This window comes from Neolamprologus multifasciatus, chromosome 14 (assembly GCF_963576455.1).
Source record: "Neolamprologus multifasciatus chromosome 14, fNeoMul1.2, whole genome shotgun sequence".
NCBI classification, from domain to species: domain Eukaryota; kingdom Metazoa; phylum Chordata; class Actinopteri; order Cichliformes; family Cichlidae; genus Neolamprologus; species Neolamprologus multifasciatus.
Window position 1 is genome coordinate 14,795,176 of NC_140452.1, and position 17,990 is coordinate 14,813,165.

At 42.5% G+C, this 17,990-nt stretch overlaps 1 protein-coding gene across 2 annotated transcripts in view; it reads right to left on the minus strand.

The window, feature by feature from the left end:
• Window positions 1-17,990, minus strand: part of cdon (cell adhesion associated, oncogene regulated) — a 34,197-nt gene that overhangs the window by 5,144 nt on the left and 11,063 nt on the right. For both annotated transcript variants that reach the window (XM_085130471.1, XM_085130472.1), the window contains exons 2-15: window positions 14,708-14,846; window positions 13,798-14,076; window positions 13,135-13,281; window positions 11,469-11,612; window positions 11,084-11,371; window positions 10,733-11,002; window positions 7,778-8,052; window positions 7,271-7,445; window positions 5,908-6,024; window positions 5,106-5,309; window positions 4,293-4,474; window positions 2,962-3,067; window positions 564-686; window positions 103-294 (exon numbers count right to left, since the gene is read on the minus strand). In XM_085130471.1, the coding sequence (XP_084986597.1) occupies window positions 103-294; window positions 564-686; window positions 2,962-3,067; window positions 4,293-4,474; window positions 5,106-5,309; window positions 5,908-6,024; window positions 7,271-7,445; window positions 7,778-8,052; window positions 10,733-11,002; window positions 11,084-11,371; window positions 11,469-11,612; window positions 13,135-13,281; window positions 13,798-14,076; window positions 14,708-14,780 (2,575 nt within the window). In that variant the 5' untranslated portion in view covers window positions 14,781-14,846. The remainder of the gene's footprint in view (window positions 1-102; window positions 295-563; window positions 687-2,961; window positions 3,068-4,292; window positions 4,475-5,105; window positions 5,310-5,907; window positions 6,025-7,270; window positions 7,446-7,777; window positions 8,053-10,732; window positions 11,003-11,083; window positions 11,372-11,468; window positions 11,613-13,134; window positions 13,282-13,797; window positions 14,077-14,707; window positions 14,847-17,990) is intronic.

Here is a 17,990-nt window from a genome sequence, read left to right on the forward strand (position 1 = left end):
CATGTAACATAGAGCATGCTACGAGAAAAAGGTTGCTTTTCATACCCTGAGCAATGTTTGAGTATTGATTTTTAGTCTAGTCTACTTTGATATTAAACTCACTGTGCATGTTGTTCTGTTGACGATTCCTCCACAGACAGATGATAATAAAGGACACCAGGATGAACACCATCACCGTTAAAACAGAGCCCACAATCACGTAGAGCAGTCCTCCAGGAGGGCTCGGGGTATCCACAGGATGGGGGTCAGATGGGGTAATAGGGTGCTGGCTGGGTGATCCTGGAGACTGGCGTGCTGCAGATGAGATGAAGAAGGGGACATGAGGAACAACTTTTTACCCATTTGCGTTAAGGAAAATAACAAGGTACAGCACCAAACCATAAAATGCAAGCCATTGTTGTTGAGCTCATAAAACCCAGTACATTTATGTTGTGTAATTTTGGTGATCATACCCGTCATTAAAGTTACAGCCTTTGCAGAAACATGCCTGGACTTCTGATAAACTAGAGGTTTGGTTAAAGTGTGAGTCATTTCTTCTGCATTACAGCGTTGTGTTTCCTTACCTCTGGTCTCACAGATCATGACGTTGCTGTATTCACTCTCTCCCCCGTCATTAAAGCACTGCATTTTGATATCGTAGGAGGTCTCAGGTTGGAGATGTCCAATCATGTGCCAGTTTTTTATACCTGGGAAGGCAGGAAAAAAGGGGGACAAAGTTGAGAAATCACTCCTTCTACAAGTCAGTGTTGACACAACTTGTTTAAACTCACAGCCAGTTTTTCGCTTCCTATTGTCCTTCGCTTCGGGTTTCTCACTCAGCTCATATTCTTCCCCTCTCTCTTTGCTTCACACCCAAACCTTGTCTCTTTCTCTGACAGTCTCACCAGGACCCAGACAGTTGCCTTATTCGAGACAAGCTCCATATATGGCAGCTTCATGTTTGTCCTGGCTTGCCTCCAGTATTCCCACTCCACACTCACGCCACTGCTGCACTACTACACACTATCACACTACTATGTGCTTTGAAATCACAGATGAGACAACTACAGTCTCCAACGTGGAAATGCCACATTTCCTACAAATGAGGCTGAAATAAGCTGCTGTACTTGTCATGTTTCGTTTCATAACAAGTATAATAAATCGCTGCACATGTACTACCTATGTCCCGAGGTAATTTTAGTGGGAACACGTTTTTAGAGAGGAAGCATACACTGAATCTCAGTATTTAATGTCAGTATCACCGTAACAAAAATGCCTCTAGGCCAGTGAGCGACTTAGAAACTGTTGCAAGAAAAGGTCTTCTAGAAAATAAGGATAAGGCTGGGTATGCCATGGGACAGGTCTCCTTTGTGATTGGCATGAGTGTATTCTAAATCTGACCCATCCTTCCCTCAAGTGTAGTTTCAAAAGAAATAAAAGGCCAAAACCTTTAGCTTAAGACTAAAAAATGGGACTTAACACGTCAATAGGTGATGTTATGGTGACTACGTCCAATTTTATCAGCCTTTTATTTCTCCAACTGTGGCGTCAGTCACACAGGACAAGAGATCAGTCAGCAACCTGTCGGCAATTTCCCGTTACCAGGATAATATTACAGTCACACTAAGGAAAACAATGGATGGAGACAGTGTCACAACCAACATTATTGCACCATGTGCAATGAACAGACTACATAACTGCCTTTGATATCATTGCTTCAAAGATGGAGGCAGTCAGTTGCCATCCTCAAAGCAACTTCAATGCATCAAGACAGCAATAAAAGGGCATTTAGATGGCTATCAGTCTGCTAACGGTTTGCAATTGAATGGCGTTAAGCTGGCAGTTGCACGCAATCTGTTTGTGACTAACATGATTACTAACTGTGATAAAACAGCAAAAATTCCAAATCTGTTATTGTCTGCTGCAAATCTGTTCCCATCTAAATACACAGAAAATCACATTGAACAGAAATCCAAAATGTTCAACTCAGCACAGTCTAAATAAGATCGATTGTTAATTGTCGGCAGTTATCTTCGAACCTTTGCCAGCCTGTCTGAGACTGATTGCAGTGACTGTGCCTTGGGTTCAAAATTGGTCAGTTTTTTGGGTACTGCAAGTTAAACCTCATGGTCACCAGTTGGTTGGCCTCAGCTACATGCAAATGTGAAAAAAAAAATCAATTTAATCACCAGACAATTGATTCAAGTGCCATTTTCTCGTCTGCCACTCTTCTGAAACTGGCAACATTTCAGTGCAAAAAATAAGACAAATTCTTCTTTAGTCCAAATCTTGTGCTCAGTCTTATTTGATACTTTATTTGCCAAACTGTAATTTTATGAGCATACCATAACACTATAACACTGGGCTTTGATGGGTATTACCATTTTTTCAGCTCTTAAAAATCTGACATTAAGTGTAAGCTGGTCAGAGGTTCCTGTTTAAATCTACTAATTTTTAAATGTTATAGCAACGCAGCTATCCACATCTTAAAATTTCTCTTTAATGACTGAATTTTTGGAATTTGTAACCTCAGTGTAATAACAAGCTGCTCGCTGGGGACAAAGACCAAACAGACATTTGTCCCTGGCGGTGTGGAAAGTCACATACTCAGATGCTGGAGAGATGGGCAAAGTAAATGGATGCCCCTCCCTCCCTTCCTGCACCCAGCTCAACTGTTAGCATTCCACCCAGCAACCTGAGCTGCTCTCGTCTGGTCGGGCTCATATTACATCTCCGGCCTATTAGCTGGCAACCATTTATTAAAAACAGATTTCAGAAAGCAGTGCACTCTCTATAAATCAAAGCGCCAAAATGCACACCACTCTCGACACAGTATCCATTACACTTCCAAGTTTATCTGTAAAGCACGAGCTTACGTCTACAACAGGACTGGGGGAAGCTGCCGACGAACACTCTACACCGTTACTCACTCGGTATGCAGTGGAAAAACATACACGCGTTAAAATATGTAGTTCCACTTACCTTCAACCACGTCCCTTTTGTAGTCGCTGTCATTGTCACTGTCCGTGGGCCGGTAGTAAATGTAGAAGCCTTGGATCGGAGTGTTGTTGTTAGTCGAGGGACTATACTGGATGGGGATGGAAAAAAGATTGTGTTGGACTACAGCAATCTGGTAAGCAATTATCATACATAGAGAGGAAATTTTCCAGCACCTAATAGCGGGCCTTGTTATCAGCAGATGTACAAGACTGCAAGCTAGATTGTGATTGCACTGTCTGTCTGAAGTTCAGGAAATAATGAGGCTGTCTGAGGTTAAGTAAATGTGGGGAACTATCTACATCCATCTGCAACCAAAACTGTTGTAAGGGAGAAACAGCTTTGAAGACAGAAGAATCAAAACACAGAGGCACAGGGCCTCCCTTTCTTGCTGTTGGAGCAGAGCTCCTATCAGTACAGTCTGATTGGCTGCAAAAGAACCACGATCAGTTCAAACACAGGTGAGCCACCTGGAAAAGTCACTTCATCAGCCAAACTTTTCCACTGTTATGCAGGGACAGGAAGTTGTTCAGATCATTTTGATGAATGCGCACTTAACTTTGGAGACAATTACAAGCGATACAGCTCTTACAGGAGCCTGAACAGGAATCATCAGTAAAAGCGGAAAACATCATCAACCATGTTGCGGCTGGCATAATTCTCCACTCATTATCGTAGAACACATGTAGGTAAGGGCACGCGTTGTTTTCCTTGGCTAACATGACATGAATTTCCACAGCAATTGTTCAGCGCTCCAGTGGGTTGAACCGGAGCTGATCATGTCGGCACCCTGTAATTAGGCGTAAATAAATCCACAATGGCATGGCATTTTGCACAAGTCAACAGACTTTTTAAGCCCGGTTTTATCAGATCTGACTTAAGTTTCGGTGACCACTGAAAGAAAAGTTTTGGCTCTCTACTCATTCACTCTAAAATTCCAGCCCAAATAACTGAACAGAGCCACTGCCATAAAGGTGCTGAGTCCTAACAGTTGCCACTAGAAAGTTAACGCTTTAGTATTTCATTTTTATACTTTCTTGCTTCCATTTTAACAGTATTTCATATCTGTGGCTGTGACATCACTGTTTCACAGTATCCACAGAAAGGAAATCCACAAGGAAACAAAAGTAGCCAGATAATCAAACACGACTGAAAAACCTTTTAAATGGTGATTTTGGTCAATGCACTAGAATACTGCGTGGACACAATTACTGTAAATACAGCAGCTTTGTGTAAAACTCACTGATAATTTTTTGTTTTCCCTACTAAATGTGCTTGTTTGAATGCCACTACTATTTCCATGATGTACTACTCACAGTCCAGCGCAGCATGATCTGGGTGTCGCTGATAGCATCCGTGGATGAAATATGAGGCCCAACCACTGGACGGTCTGTCTTAGGAGGGCTTGTTTGCGGCACTTGGTACGGCTTCGAGGGAATGCTGTGGGGGCTCTCACCGTACATGTTCATGGCTACCACCCGAAACTTATAGGTGGATCCTGAGTGAGAAATACAACAGGAGCAGCAGTGTTACAGTACAGTGTTGCTAAGCAAAAGCTAATGTTGGATTTCTTAAGCAGGCAACACTCATATGATGCTGTTAGTTGGTGTATTGGAACTGAAAGGGGAAAAAACAGCTGATGGCACAGCATCTGAAATCTTGTTAATAGTTGAAACTTTATATTTTTTATAATATGTGTAAAATTTGCTGATGTATGATATGATCTGTTTTATCTGGTTTATAAAGTTTGAGAAGCCCTCAATGCTTTGACCATAAAACTTTTATTTTCCCTTATTCCCTTAATAATAATTATCCCTGGGTATTTTATTTTATTCTCACTATTACTTTTTCTCTTATTTTCACATCAGCATTTTTGCAGACCAGTGACAACTACAAATCAACATAGACCAAGAAATAATAACAACAACTAATTGCTGTTTATCAATTGTTGATTTCATTGTCAGTGATGGGGTAAAGTTTTTGCGAGCTGAACGGCAGCATAAAGTTATTTATAAAAATTGTGCTATTTTTCAAATCTCCTTACAAAAAGAAAGTCTCCTCTGGGCAGATCAATCATTTTCCGCATCACTGGACTGTAGAGAGAAGTTGTGAACGATGTGTAAACTCACCAGGCTCCAGATTGCGAACCTCCACAGACAGCTTCAGAGGTGAGATGTTATCTGCAGCCACAACCCACTCGGCACTGCGGCCGCGTCTGTACTCCACGCGGAAAGCTGTGATCGGAGAGCCGCCATTGGCTCTCGGGATCCAGGTGACGTATGCTGAACTTTCAGTCGCCATGGAGATGGTCGGGCGATCGGGAGCCTCTGGGACTGGTGAAAAAAAGCAAATAGGAATTAAACTCGTACCTGTCATTACTGCATCTGAATTCATGCAAACGTGATCACGGGAAAAGAAAAAAGGTAAAGCACGCACATCACAGGGAAGCCACAGAGGGATGTATACTTACTGCCTGGCCCCTTAGTCACAGAGTTAGAGAAGGCAGGAGCGAGTAAGACAGAAAGAAAAGAGGGTTAGTGAAAAGATTAATGTGAGTCTCAGCAAAGTAGGGCCTGCTTGTGACACGAGTAAGTCAAATGCACGCACACAGATACACACACTCATATCTGACCCTAAAGCCGTGTGTAATCTCACAGCATCTTTCTCCCAAAGAGTCATTACGGGGTGTCAACTATCATCTGACTGTTTGTACTCTGAGGCACAAAGAAACAAAGCAGACCACATCTAAACATTAAGCTCTGCGATCTGTTTAACACAGTCTGGTCATGAACTCCACAGTAACTAGCTACATGACAGAAAGCCCCATAATTTTCCCCAGAAACATCCCACAATCATTGTCTGCACAGAGTCCAGCAGCTGCAGCAACAACGCAGGGCCTTTCAGACAGTCTGCGATTTTGTCGGCACCAACCTCTGTCATGTATGACAACTCCAAAGTGCGTGTTGGGGGTTTTGTCCTCTGGAGCTTTGGGTGGCACGGAGATGACGGGAGGCTTGGAGGGATTCTTGTTGGGGGAGGTGCTCTTCTCTGAGAGAGGAAGAAGAAAAGCTGGAGGTAAGAAAAACATCAGCACTGCCACCAGAGGACACACTTCAAACATCAGTTTTGTAAAAATATGCTTACGGCTGCATAAAATTCTGTGTTTTAAATTGCACACTAGGACGTGTTTTAAACAAAATGGGCGTATAAAACCTGCAAATTGCATAAAATTTTCTGCTGACTAAAAATAAACTGGTGAGAACTTTGTAGTGTAGAGTTTTCAAAACATATTTCTTAGTTTACAGCAGGCCTTTGAAATTGTTTGTGGGTATTTGAGTTCTTTGTATCTATTTGGTGACTTGTAACGGTTGTAAAGGACTGTATATTTTTATAGACTTCGTGGAAGTATAAAAGTTTATGGATTTACCAGAATTGGATTCCTAAAAGCAGGAAGAGGTAAACAGAAGACACATAAAAATGCACGTTACTCTTCTTCTTGTTCTGGTAGAGTTTGGCTGGGCACAGGAGCCCAGAGGTTGGCATTTTGATGGTCCTGGACTATTCTGTAAATGAACCACCCCAAACATATAATCATATCTGTGGTTTTTGGCAGTATCCCTGGCTTTGCATATTTCTGACCAGGGAATATTTTGTAACCCTGCTGTGGTAAAGCGCAATTGTTATTGTGTTGGAATACTTGCGGTCATTCTTCTTTTATTTGTCTCTAAACAGACAAAAAGCATGTTCACGCTTGTCTACGATGACTGACACCGGTCATTACGATTGTGTTTACAACGGTGAATAGGTAAGGTAATAATCTACGATTACACTGAGTAAATGGCTGCATATAATAATAAAATGTCAATAACTGTCTTCATTGATCCGCATAAGATTTTATCATTTTTTCTTCATTCTGTGCCAAAAGCCAAAAGTTGAAGGCGCTTTGTTTGGCCTTACACAAAACACAAATATCAAGCTAAATTCCTCAAATTAATATAATTGCGCAAAAACTACAGTAAATCTTCTTGCAACCCTAAATGAAAAATTCATTGTGCTTTGCTCATTTTTCTGTCCTCTGGAGACTGCTATCAGCAGCTCCGATAAATGTATTCTCTAGCGTCTGCTCAATGTTAGTGCAAAATGTCCAAAAACAACCAGACCCTCCTTAACGCAGCATGGCCCTTAATTTATTGCTCAATCTTTGTAGCATTTAGAAATTCCCAGGAATATTAGCAGATACTGATTAAATAGTGTTTGAGAGTTTTCTTCATTATAAGCCAGTGACTGGGCTGACCTTTGCCCGTGCGGAAGGTGAGCATGGCCGGCTGACCCTCGCCTGCTGAATTTCGAGCCACCATCAGCACCTCATAGAGACTTAAGGACTCCAGCTCTGACAGCCGCAGGGTCTTCTCACTGCCAGGCACACGGACCGTGTGCCAGCTTCCCACCGCCCTTCCCATTTCATCAACCTGACACACAGACACATACAACAGCATGACTAAAAATGACAGTGATAGTTAATAATCCTTCGCATTTAGTCTCAGTTTAGTTTAGAAGCCTGAGCAGCATCACTAACAAAGGCTGTGATTTACACAGGTGCTCCGCAGTCAAATTTTCCAACTCCAGCAAAACCGATTCCTGCCAACAAAGTTTAACTAGCAGTTTTATAGTCAGAGTGAGACGATTTCTGAAGCAAATATTTTAGAAGGAAAGTGAACAGCCTTTTATTCATATTCATATTTTCAGGGTAAAATATGAGCAAAATATTTCAGAAAAACTAAAGGAAATGATTTTTCCCTACCTTACGGTATTTAACAAAATAGGCGTTGATGGGCTTGCCTCCATCACGCCCGGCCTTCCACTCCAGGTCATACACATCAGGCTTGTGAGTCTGAGGTGGGCTGATGATGATGGGTGCCTCTGGGGTAGGACGGTTGCCGCTCCTATCAGCTGGCAGGTTAATCGGATCTCCTTCGTTTTCAGTGAGGAGACGCTCATGGCCCTCGTCGCTCTGTATCGGGTGGAGTGACGGTGAAGCTTCAGGCAGCGCACCAACAGTGGAACCCGACTGTGAATCTGTCAGTGAGGAAGATCAGAGATGATTAAAGTGAGATGTGATACAGTCGCATCAAAGATCAGTCAGATTCACAACAGACTTTGTTAACTTATGATCACCAGGCTACATCAGCTCAAGTCTCAGCTGATCCTCTTTTACACATGCAATCTGCAAGCTGCTTTTCAACCCGCCTCCACAGGTGACTCATCTTTTCAGTGCAGACTTAATCAATGTCAAGTCTACCGTCAGTGATGCCTGCTTTGTTCTGTGTAGGGGGTCTTAGTGCAACTTTCCTGAGTCATACCATTAAATACAAATGACTGTAGATGGAAACGCCTATCTTTGCTCATACTTTAGGCAGAAAATAAGATTTTGGAAAGTCGTGCTTTTCATGGCATTAGGCAAACAAATGCCAAAAATAACCGTTAACAGTACTGTATTTGTTGATCTCATTTTTGTGTTGTGTATGTTCACTTTTTCCAATAAAACTGTGGATCTTTGTTCAGTTTTGTACAGCACGGAGGAGGAGAAAGCACCAAGAAAAGCTGACTAACACAGTGGCCCCGCCTGTGCACAAAGGGCAACTTGCTGGAAAGTTTTACATTTGGAACAAATATGTGTACAGTGCTACATCAAATCACACTTTGCTCTTTTTTATTAAATCCTTGTCAGAGCCAGAGTGGTCCACCTGGGCAAATCATGCGAGCTGGGAGTCTTATTACGGCTGACATTAGCTTGGCAAAGTTCCGGTGAAATGTTGGGGTTTTTTCACAGACATTTAGAAGCCACAAAAACTTGGACTGCTCAACTTTGAGCCACATCTCAGAGGTCAAACAGAGTCACAGCTGAATATTAAAAAACAAAACAAGTGAGCAAGGAGGTAAACACCGCAGAGGCACACACACACATACTGCAGGGTCCTGGGTCCAGTTTCAGGTTGTTTTTGGTGTATGTGGGACCGGTTCACTTTGTAAAACAAACAAGCCTAGAGCTGGTAACACTAGACCTGATCCTGGGACTGTGGCCAGCTGCCACACATTCCACACACCAACCATTAAAATACCGGAGAGAATCAGACCTCAGCGCTACATCCAGCCCTCCACACGTTCCTGTTCATTCCCTCCCTCAGCCCTGCAACACTCTCACCTCTCCACAGCTCTGACTCATAGCTCAACCACAGCCAGGGCTCCTACTCTGACACAATGAGAGAGGAGGAGGCGATTAAGGACACGGCAACCTCACTATTCTGATGGGAAGGAGTGGTACATTACAAGTGCTAGTAAACCAAGACAAAGATACATTGCCAGGTTCTTCCCAGAAAAAGGTCATTGCATTAGAGGAGAGCACCTGGGAGTGAATGTGGTGGTAAATCATGAAGGATTAAGGACAGAGACAGGAGCCTGGAAAGATCCTGCTGGAGGACCTGTGGATACCTCCTTCCTGTGAAGACGGATCCAGTAAAGAGTAAAGTGTTTTGACTCCTCTTGTTTCACAAGTTTCAGGCAGTAAAAAGGTCAAGTCTTGCGATGCACTTAATGATCTTCTGTCACTGATGTCTGATGCTGTCAAACCAAACTTCTTTCTTTGATGAATTACAATCACAGGCTACATAAATCAATAATACTGTTTAATTTGAATGTAATAGCATTCGATAAGCTCCGGTGCCTGGTACCTGATAACAAACTGAATTATCAGCTTGTTTTGTGTATAAAAGTGGTCTGCAGCAAAAAATATTCATTTCTGCAGTTTGTGAAAGGAGGGAAGCAAACGTTTTGCAGTGAACCCACCTGATGGTGACTTGTACTCCCTATGTTCTGCATGTAGCCGCATTAATCATTCTGAAGATAGCAAGGAGAGCTCAGGAATGGGGCCTTGGAGTAGAAGGAAAGCTTGGGGGAGACTGCAGGAGGAGGAGGGGGAGGGGGATGGTTGTGATGTATTAATAAATAAAAGGCAGTTGTGTATGATGTTGACAGCTGGGTGGTCTGGTCCTCGTCATAACCCTCCACGGCTACTCCTTACATTCCAGCGTCCGGGGGCTTATCCCCGACGGTGCGCACAAAGCTCACTCTCACGCTCAAGCTCAGTTCAAGGCTCAGGAGGAGGGCGGCCTTGGCCAAGCCTCCCCTGCCAGTCCTCAGAGAAACACGTACATTCACACTCACAAAGCGAGGGCTCCCTGCAGATACTGTATGCACAGGCCCCACAGAGATCCCATCTGGTAAGATGCCTTAACCCTTTCTAACAATACCCTGAATTTTTTGTAACATTTACAATGCAGTGTATTTCTTGGAACTTCTAACTTTCGGTGCGTGGAACATCTTCGATCTAAGACTCCTTCGTTTGTGATGCAAATGCAGGGAAAAGTCTAAGTAAGTTTTGGATATACTGGCTGTCAGATCTCTGCACTCTCTTGAACATAATGGGACCAGATGGCACTTGTCTTGTGGTGCGCAAAGTGCTAAAAGAAAAAAATAGCAGCAGTGAAATCATAACCCAGTTACTGAAGAAATCTTCAAAACCAGACACCGAAACAATCTAGCGGCACGAATGTCACTAAAGGCTGAATGAAAAATAAATATGTTTGCTTTTGGGATGAATTGGCCCTTAAACCTAAGAGAAGAAAACAACCTTTAGTTGTCCCCAACCCAGGAATATTTCAGCTTTTGTTGTTTGATAGAGATAACTGATCATACATACCTCCTTGAGTTGTAAGCATTCCAAAGGACTGCGCTGAGCTAAAGCCATTGTCCAGCAGACACTGATAAACTCCCTCATCCTGTCGTGTCACATCTGAAACAACAAGTGAGGATCCAGAGATCTGAAAGCGATGTGAAGGGGTGATGGGCTCTGCGTTGAACAGCCAGGTGATGTTTGGAGATGGATTTCCTTGGGCTACACAGATAAAACGAGCAGAGGAGCCGAGAGAGGCGAGCTGCTTCCCCGGTCCCTCGATGATGGAAACAGGCTCTGTGAAGGTGAGCGTGAAATGTTAAACATCTGCATCAAACAGTCAACACTCACACTCCTCTCTCATTGTGTTTTTCTTACCGAGAACCTTCACAGTATAGTTAGCGCTAACGAGAGTCCCCTGCTCCGTCTCAACAGCGCAGGTGTAACTCCCTTCATCGCTTCTCATCGCCCGAACAAAGGCCAGATTGTTGTGCTGTCGTTGGTGAGAAGGCCCCGGTATGACCTTGCCATTCTTAAACCACTTAGCTGCAGGTGCAGGACTACCAGACACAACACACTCCAAGGTCAGCGGCTGCGACTTCTCAATCGAAACAGTCTTTGGGGTTTTGGGATAAACGATCTGCACTGAGGAGGAGGAGTCTGAATCTAAACAAACCAAAAAAAAGAAAAAGACGTTCGTTGGTCCGACATAACAGAGCAGCCATATAAACGCATCTCCTTGATTTAACATCATCTAACTTACATTTGACGGACAGCTTAGTGCCATGTGACTGTATGACGGTCTCCTTGGTAACAGGGTTCACTGCACCACATTTATACATGCCCTGGTGCTGGGCTGAAACAGAGATAATCTGGAGGTTGCCAGACGGAAGTATTAAATAGTCATCTGAAAAGAGAAGGAAAGGACTAAGTAATAGGAAGGCCTCCACAGTATACAGCCAGCATGCATCACACCACAAGCAGATGAACAAAAGGGGACAAATGCATGGATTCCTTCATAACGGTGCACATTATTTTATGACTGTGTCAATTTAGCAAATTCTAAATTTTCAAAACGAATGACCAAATGGAAGTGTCTGTTTTGAGGAAATCATATTCACAGATGGCTTCACCGAACTTTACTTAACTCCCTCAAAGTAGTCTTCACTTCTTATCGGAGTCTCTACACTGGAACAAATTATTTTTAAAATCAATAAAAACAAAGCAATAAAAATGAAATATATAAAACCAAATGTTTATTTATTAAAATAAGAATACTACAGAAGGAATATGTACCAATCAAGGAAATTTCATTTGAACAGATTCCATTAAATCTTAGGCTACGTTCACATTGCAGTCGAAAGCGCATCAAATCCGATTTTTTTGACCCTATGCGACCCATATCCGATCATGGTATGACAGTGTGAACGGCGCAAATCCGATATTTTCAAATCCGATCTGGGTCACTTTCGCATGTGGTACTGAATCCGATACATATCCGATGTTTCAGAAAGCGACTGCTGTTTGAACGGTCAAGTCGCATTAAATCCGTCTTTTATGTCACTGACACAAGACAGACGCTGATTATCAGTGCCAGAGAAGACATCGCAAACGCTTCCTGGCCATCCCGTGTAGATGTCAGTGAAACTGTTGGGAAGACAACGTTGGAGAAACGTGAACATTTTATTTGTACTGTATAATCTGCAGATTCTGACAGAAATCTGCAACTATCCTTTGAAGAACCGCTCCTCTAAAACAGCAATAAGGATCATTATTAGGTTATCTACATTATTATGTAAGTAACAAAATAACTTAAAGCAAAAATTGGGAAACGTAAAGTCCGAAGGGTTTATATTAACGGCCATCTGTCAAACAATACTGTTTGCTCTGGGTCTAAACAGAACGCGTTGTTTGTGAAGTCTTCTTTTGCGCATGCGGGCCGCTTTGAGCGTTCACACTAGAGCGCGTTTGCTGTCGCATTTTATTTGTAGTGTGAACGAGCAGACAAAAAAATCTGATTTGATCAAAAAATCGGAATTGAGCATTAAGACCTGCAGTGTGAACGTAGCCTAAAACTCTGCCTTGCACTTATATAACAAAATCACATGGAAAATTTACATGTAATGAAAAATTTTCATGAAGCTCAAAAATACTCAAAAGGCCTCATAAATGAGAGCCACCTTTATCTCCCTTTGATAAGTGATAGTATATATAAATAATATTTAGCGTAGTGCAGTGTTGCACTTTTTAAATATTCTACAGTCTATTTAGATCTCATGAATAAATAAAGAAAACTGACATAATTGGTATTTTTACAATTGAGCACTTTTTGACTTTTTCAGAGAACAGCATATACAGTTACATGCATATACAGCATACACAGACATACAGTTAGAAAAACTACACATTTATCTGAGTTTCAAACATACCTTTTGAAGCTTCCACCCAGCCCCCCTGTATCCTCAGTCTAGGAATAGCTGGGGGAATGCTACGTGGTAGAGGACACTCTATAAGAGCAGTGCTCCCTTCCTGCACTGATAATGACCGCCGTTGGCCATCTTCGTATTTTGATATTTCTGCATGGATAGAAATAAACACAACTGCCTTAGTTCAACTTTCCTTGAGTCCAGAATATCAGACATTTAATATCTTCTGAGCATCTGCACAGTCAGTGACAAAGATGATCAGCACTACTTGAGTTGAGCTGTTTGTGTTGGACCACTTGGCTTGTTTATTGTTGCAGTGAGTGATTCGACTCATGCCTGATACAGTTCCAAAGCAAGGTCAGCCTCTTAGCATAGTGTCCAAGAGCAAGAAGCATCCCAGCAGGAACAGGCTGCACACAGGAAAGCCCAAAGCTCATTAAGGATACCGGTCAAGAGGCATCTGGAACGATGCCCAAGTAAAAGCTCCTACTGCTTCCTTCCCCTCCGCCACTCAGCAGCAGGCAGCTGAGGATAGGCATTCTTTCTAAGTGTTCAGCAATCACGAAATAGCCTTCCTTTTCTCAAGGCCATTTCCTCTCTTTCTTCATCACTGCGCTTTGAAGTGAGCGGGAGCATGCACAGGACTCTAATTCTTTGCATCCGTACCTGCTATGGCAACACGCGCGTAGCGGCTGGCGACGGCGGGCCCGTGGTCTAAGCGTGCCACACACTGATAGACACCAGCATGACTGGGCATAAGGGAGGAGATTGTGAGGGAGCCACTGCCAAGCTCCACACCGGGCAGAGTGTCCCGGTCCAGGGGAAGGCCTCGGAAGCGCCAGGAGACCACCGCTGATGGAGGACTTACAGAGCACTGCAGATGGACAACAGAACCTTGACTCTGAACCAAGGAGGCGGGCTCAGAGTGGAAAGATGGATATTGAGCTGATGAGAAGACGAGAGCAGAGAAAAACAGGTTCAGACATGTGAATTAATAAACGGCAGGCTTGCTCAAATTATAAATCAAATTACAACTGTCGCATTGTTTTTAAAGCTGTTTTAATAAACTTACACAATAGAGACTGACTGACAAATTACTGTGCAGTACTTGCCAATACATTTCTTAAAGTAAAAGGCAGAAAGATGCTTGTGATAATTTAGAAACAGTATAATCCAACAGCCTGTCAACAATTTCCCTTCTTTTCAACGAAACTGCTTTTACACCAATAATTTCCAGTATTAATTTGTTTTTTGCTAAGGAAGACCAAAATGTGTAATTAAAAGGTCCAAAATATTTACTTTGAGTTGCACAAGTTAATTTGTGGCCAATCAGGAGCTGAATCAGGAACACACCTCTAAATCATCCACCTGACACTGAAAATATTTGTAAAATATTAACTATTATTATACTATTATTAACTCAAATGCCACTTCAGCTGCTATAATTACTGCTTTCTTCACCTCCTCATTTGTGGACAGCATCCACTGTGTTTGTCAGCTTTGAAGCTGATCTTCTTCCATTTAAAAAAAATTATTCTTCGCTAATAAAAGTAAATAGAGCTGTACAACAACTTACATGAGCAGGTGATCAGCAAAGACTGGCTGAGACACAGCACAGTGGACAGGAGGACCCTTAGGCCACTGTCCATGGTGCACTTTGACCCCTGCCAGAGGCCGTGTTGTCCAGTAAGTACGTCCAGGTCTGTTCAGCAAACCTGCAACACACCGATGAGTAGAAATACATATCAGGCCCCAGCTCTGCAGAGAAACATGGCGTCATGTACGCGAGCGCAAGAGACGACATGTAAACAAACAGCAAAGCAAGGAAGAAGAAACCAGAGGTGGGGGGAAAAAAAATCAATTAAGTTCCCGTTGAATCCTGAACGACAATCCCTCTAATCTTCACGACACATCCTCTTTACACACTCCTTGATCTCCACCTCCCACCCTCTCCTCTGACCCCTCTTCTCACCCACTTCAGTGTCTGTGTGGAGGCTGGAATGTCCAGCCTCTCTGCTTCCTTCTCTTCCCACAAGACCGCTGAGATCTCCTGATAATGGAGTATCTGTGGAGAGACTGTCGCCTCACTCTTAATATCACTCTCTTGTCACACTGTGTTGCTTCCTCATAGGTTCAATGTAGCCTGAAGTGCAGGCCAGACACACACGGTAAGACAAGAGAAGAGGCAAAGAGAGAGACAGAAAAGAAGTGGAGGGCACGTAATTAGGAGCATTCCTCTATCCTTTTCAAGCAGACCCCCCTCCGAATGCAACGCCTCCTCCTTTTTCTAAGAGTAATCCGGGCAAGCTTTGATCCCAGGTTCCTGGTTGCTAACCAGGGTTTGAGCCTGAGGCCGGCGGGACAATGGTTGTCCAGCTGTGATATTCACATTGGTGCTCTGTGGCTCGCAGACATTAGCGGAAGGGCCAACCGAGGCTGAAGGGTGGGTCAAATTAAAAGCATGATGCCTGGGTGGGAGCGGCGAGGCTCAACAGGTTTCTAACCCTCATTCTCTAACTAAAACATTGTTTCGTCCGCTCGACAATCAAGCAGGTCAATTTGGTTAGCCTCCTCTCGAGGGTGCAGTAGGGCTTGAAAAAGACCTGTTGGCGTGGGGCTACAATGAATATTTATTTCTGTCGTCAATTAATCTGCTAATTACTTTGCCAAAAAATAAACACAGGGATGTGAAGTGCTTACATGTAATTACAGTAATGCTGTGTGTATTAGGAGCACAATTAGTAATGTGCAAACTGTAATTAATGTGTCAAGCTTATACTGTAAAGGTTCAGAGCCTCCCACACTGAGACAGGCCTATTGTACCAAACTAAAACCAAGCTTTCTTTGTAAGAAGATTAACTAATACAATTTTACCTTGTCATGTTAAACACCCAATAGCAACTCTGAAAGTTATTGCCATGAAGAGCAGTGTAGTTGGGATGAAAGTGAAGGTCAAGTCTGAAGATAGGTGTGGTCTGACCCACGAGTAAATAGCGCTGGAGTCCATCCCACTCTCACTTTACACCCTCCTCAGACCTTCTTTAAATTTTCATCTACTGTATTTGGTGTATAGTATATATGTATAAATATGATTAACTGGGGTAAAAACATTTTCTATAAAGGGTTCAGTCGAAACGGCAGTCTCTGAATTTGGTTACTGTCATGGATAGTGTGGCCTTTTGAGACAACTACACAAGGGGGTGTGAACGTTTTGCTTTTTTACATATAATTTGCTCATTTAAAGACATCAAGAGAGTGACTACTTTAATGGACAGAACAACTAGGGGTGGGGGAAAAATCGATACTGTGTAGCATCGTGATATTTTGTTTGCTAATAATGTATCGATACAGGGACAGCAGAAATCGATATTTTGTTACAAAAAAGGTTTTTGTGCTCTGACTTCAGAGCATGTTGATCCTTTTTCTGAGCAAGAATCCTGACATTCCTTCACTGTCCTAATGTGTTTAACTTTTTTTTGGCAGCAATAAACATGACAGTTTACTTATTTTAATTTAAGACATGTTTTATTTTAATTAAGTTTAAAACTTTTTTATTTAATGTAAAATTATATTTTGTTTTAATTTACTTTCAAATTCTTCAGTTGCTGAATGGGCTGCATAGTTTTCATAAATTGCATAGTTCAGAATAGCTATAATTGTACCAGATGGTTGCATTCAGTTAAGTTGGACTAGACTGTAACACAAACCGTTCAGTTTGTCAACAATAAAACTGACTGAAATGAGAGACAGACTGAGTGCGAGACTTTGATATTAGATAAAATGAATATTGATGAAGTTTACCTTTATGTACAGAATGTGAATATCGCAAAATATTTAAAAAAAACTGCAATAATATCGTATCGTGCGTTAAGTATTGTGATAATATCGTATCGTGGGATGTATGGTGATTCCCACCTCTAAGAACAACACAAGGTACTCTAGCAGGCAGGCCAAACTTCCACTAAATCGACCCACTGAACTGGACCTCTCCATCAAGTTTGTGACATCGACAAGTTGTATTATACAACCCAGCAGGTAAAGTGGTCCTTTTGAAGTTTCAAAATGCAGCATTTAAGACCAATAGGTGACACCCCTGCACCTCTGTCTATAGTGGGGCTCGATATAATCAGAAGATGCTTTCTAGCTTTATGGTGGTGAAAGGTTCATAAATTCTTATAAAAGCCACAAATGGCAAGTCAAATGATTTATTGTGCCAACACTATGTATATGCATTGCTAATTAGTTAACACTGTGCATTTTTTAAGGTCATTCTGAATGCTGGGGCTTTTGCTGCCTTCACTTGATGTATTCATACCCACTCTCTTCATCTTGCTCTCTCTCATTCTCTCTGAGGGCATACTGAGAGAAGGATAGAAGAGGCAGGAAATAATAAACTCTTCCAGCTCTAGGCTCACGCCCCTGCTCACCCAGAGGTCAAAGGTTATGGAGGAGTAGCAAAAGAGCGAGAGGATGAACCAGCGGGTGTCTGGTGGCTCTGGGACAGCTCCCAGAGGTTACCTCCAGCTGTCTCCGTTTCAATTACACACACACAGACACACACACACAACGAAATATTTAAAGCAAAACAAGAATAAAGTGCTTAAAAATGTATATTTAAAAATGAATTCTTTGTGAACCCTCTAGCCTGTAAGCTAGTTTACAACTGCCGAGTTTCACATAAGGATTTAGGACCATGATGCATATGGTGTATTCTTTGCATTTTAGGCTCCATATTAACTGTGTCTATGCTAGTTCACACAGATCAAACTCACATCTTTGCAGGCTGGCGTTTCTCCAGCCCACAAGTTGCAACAGGCCCTGCACACTACCCCCATGTCATCAGTGGAAACTATCTTTCT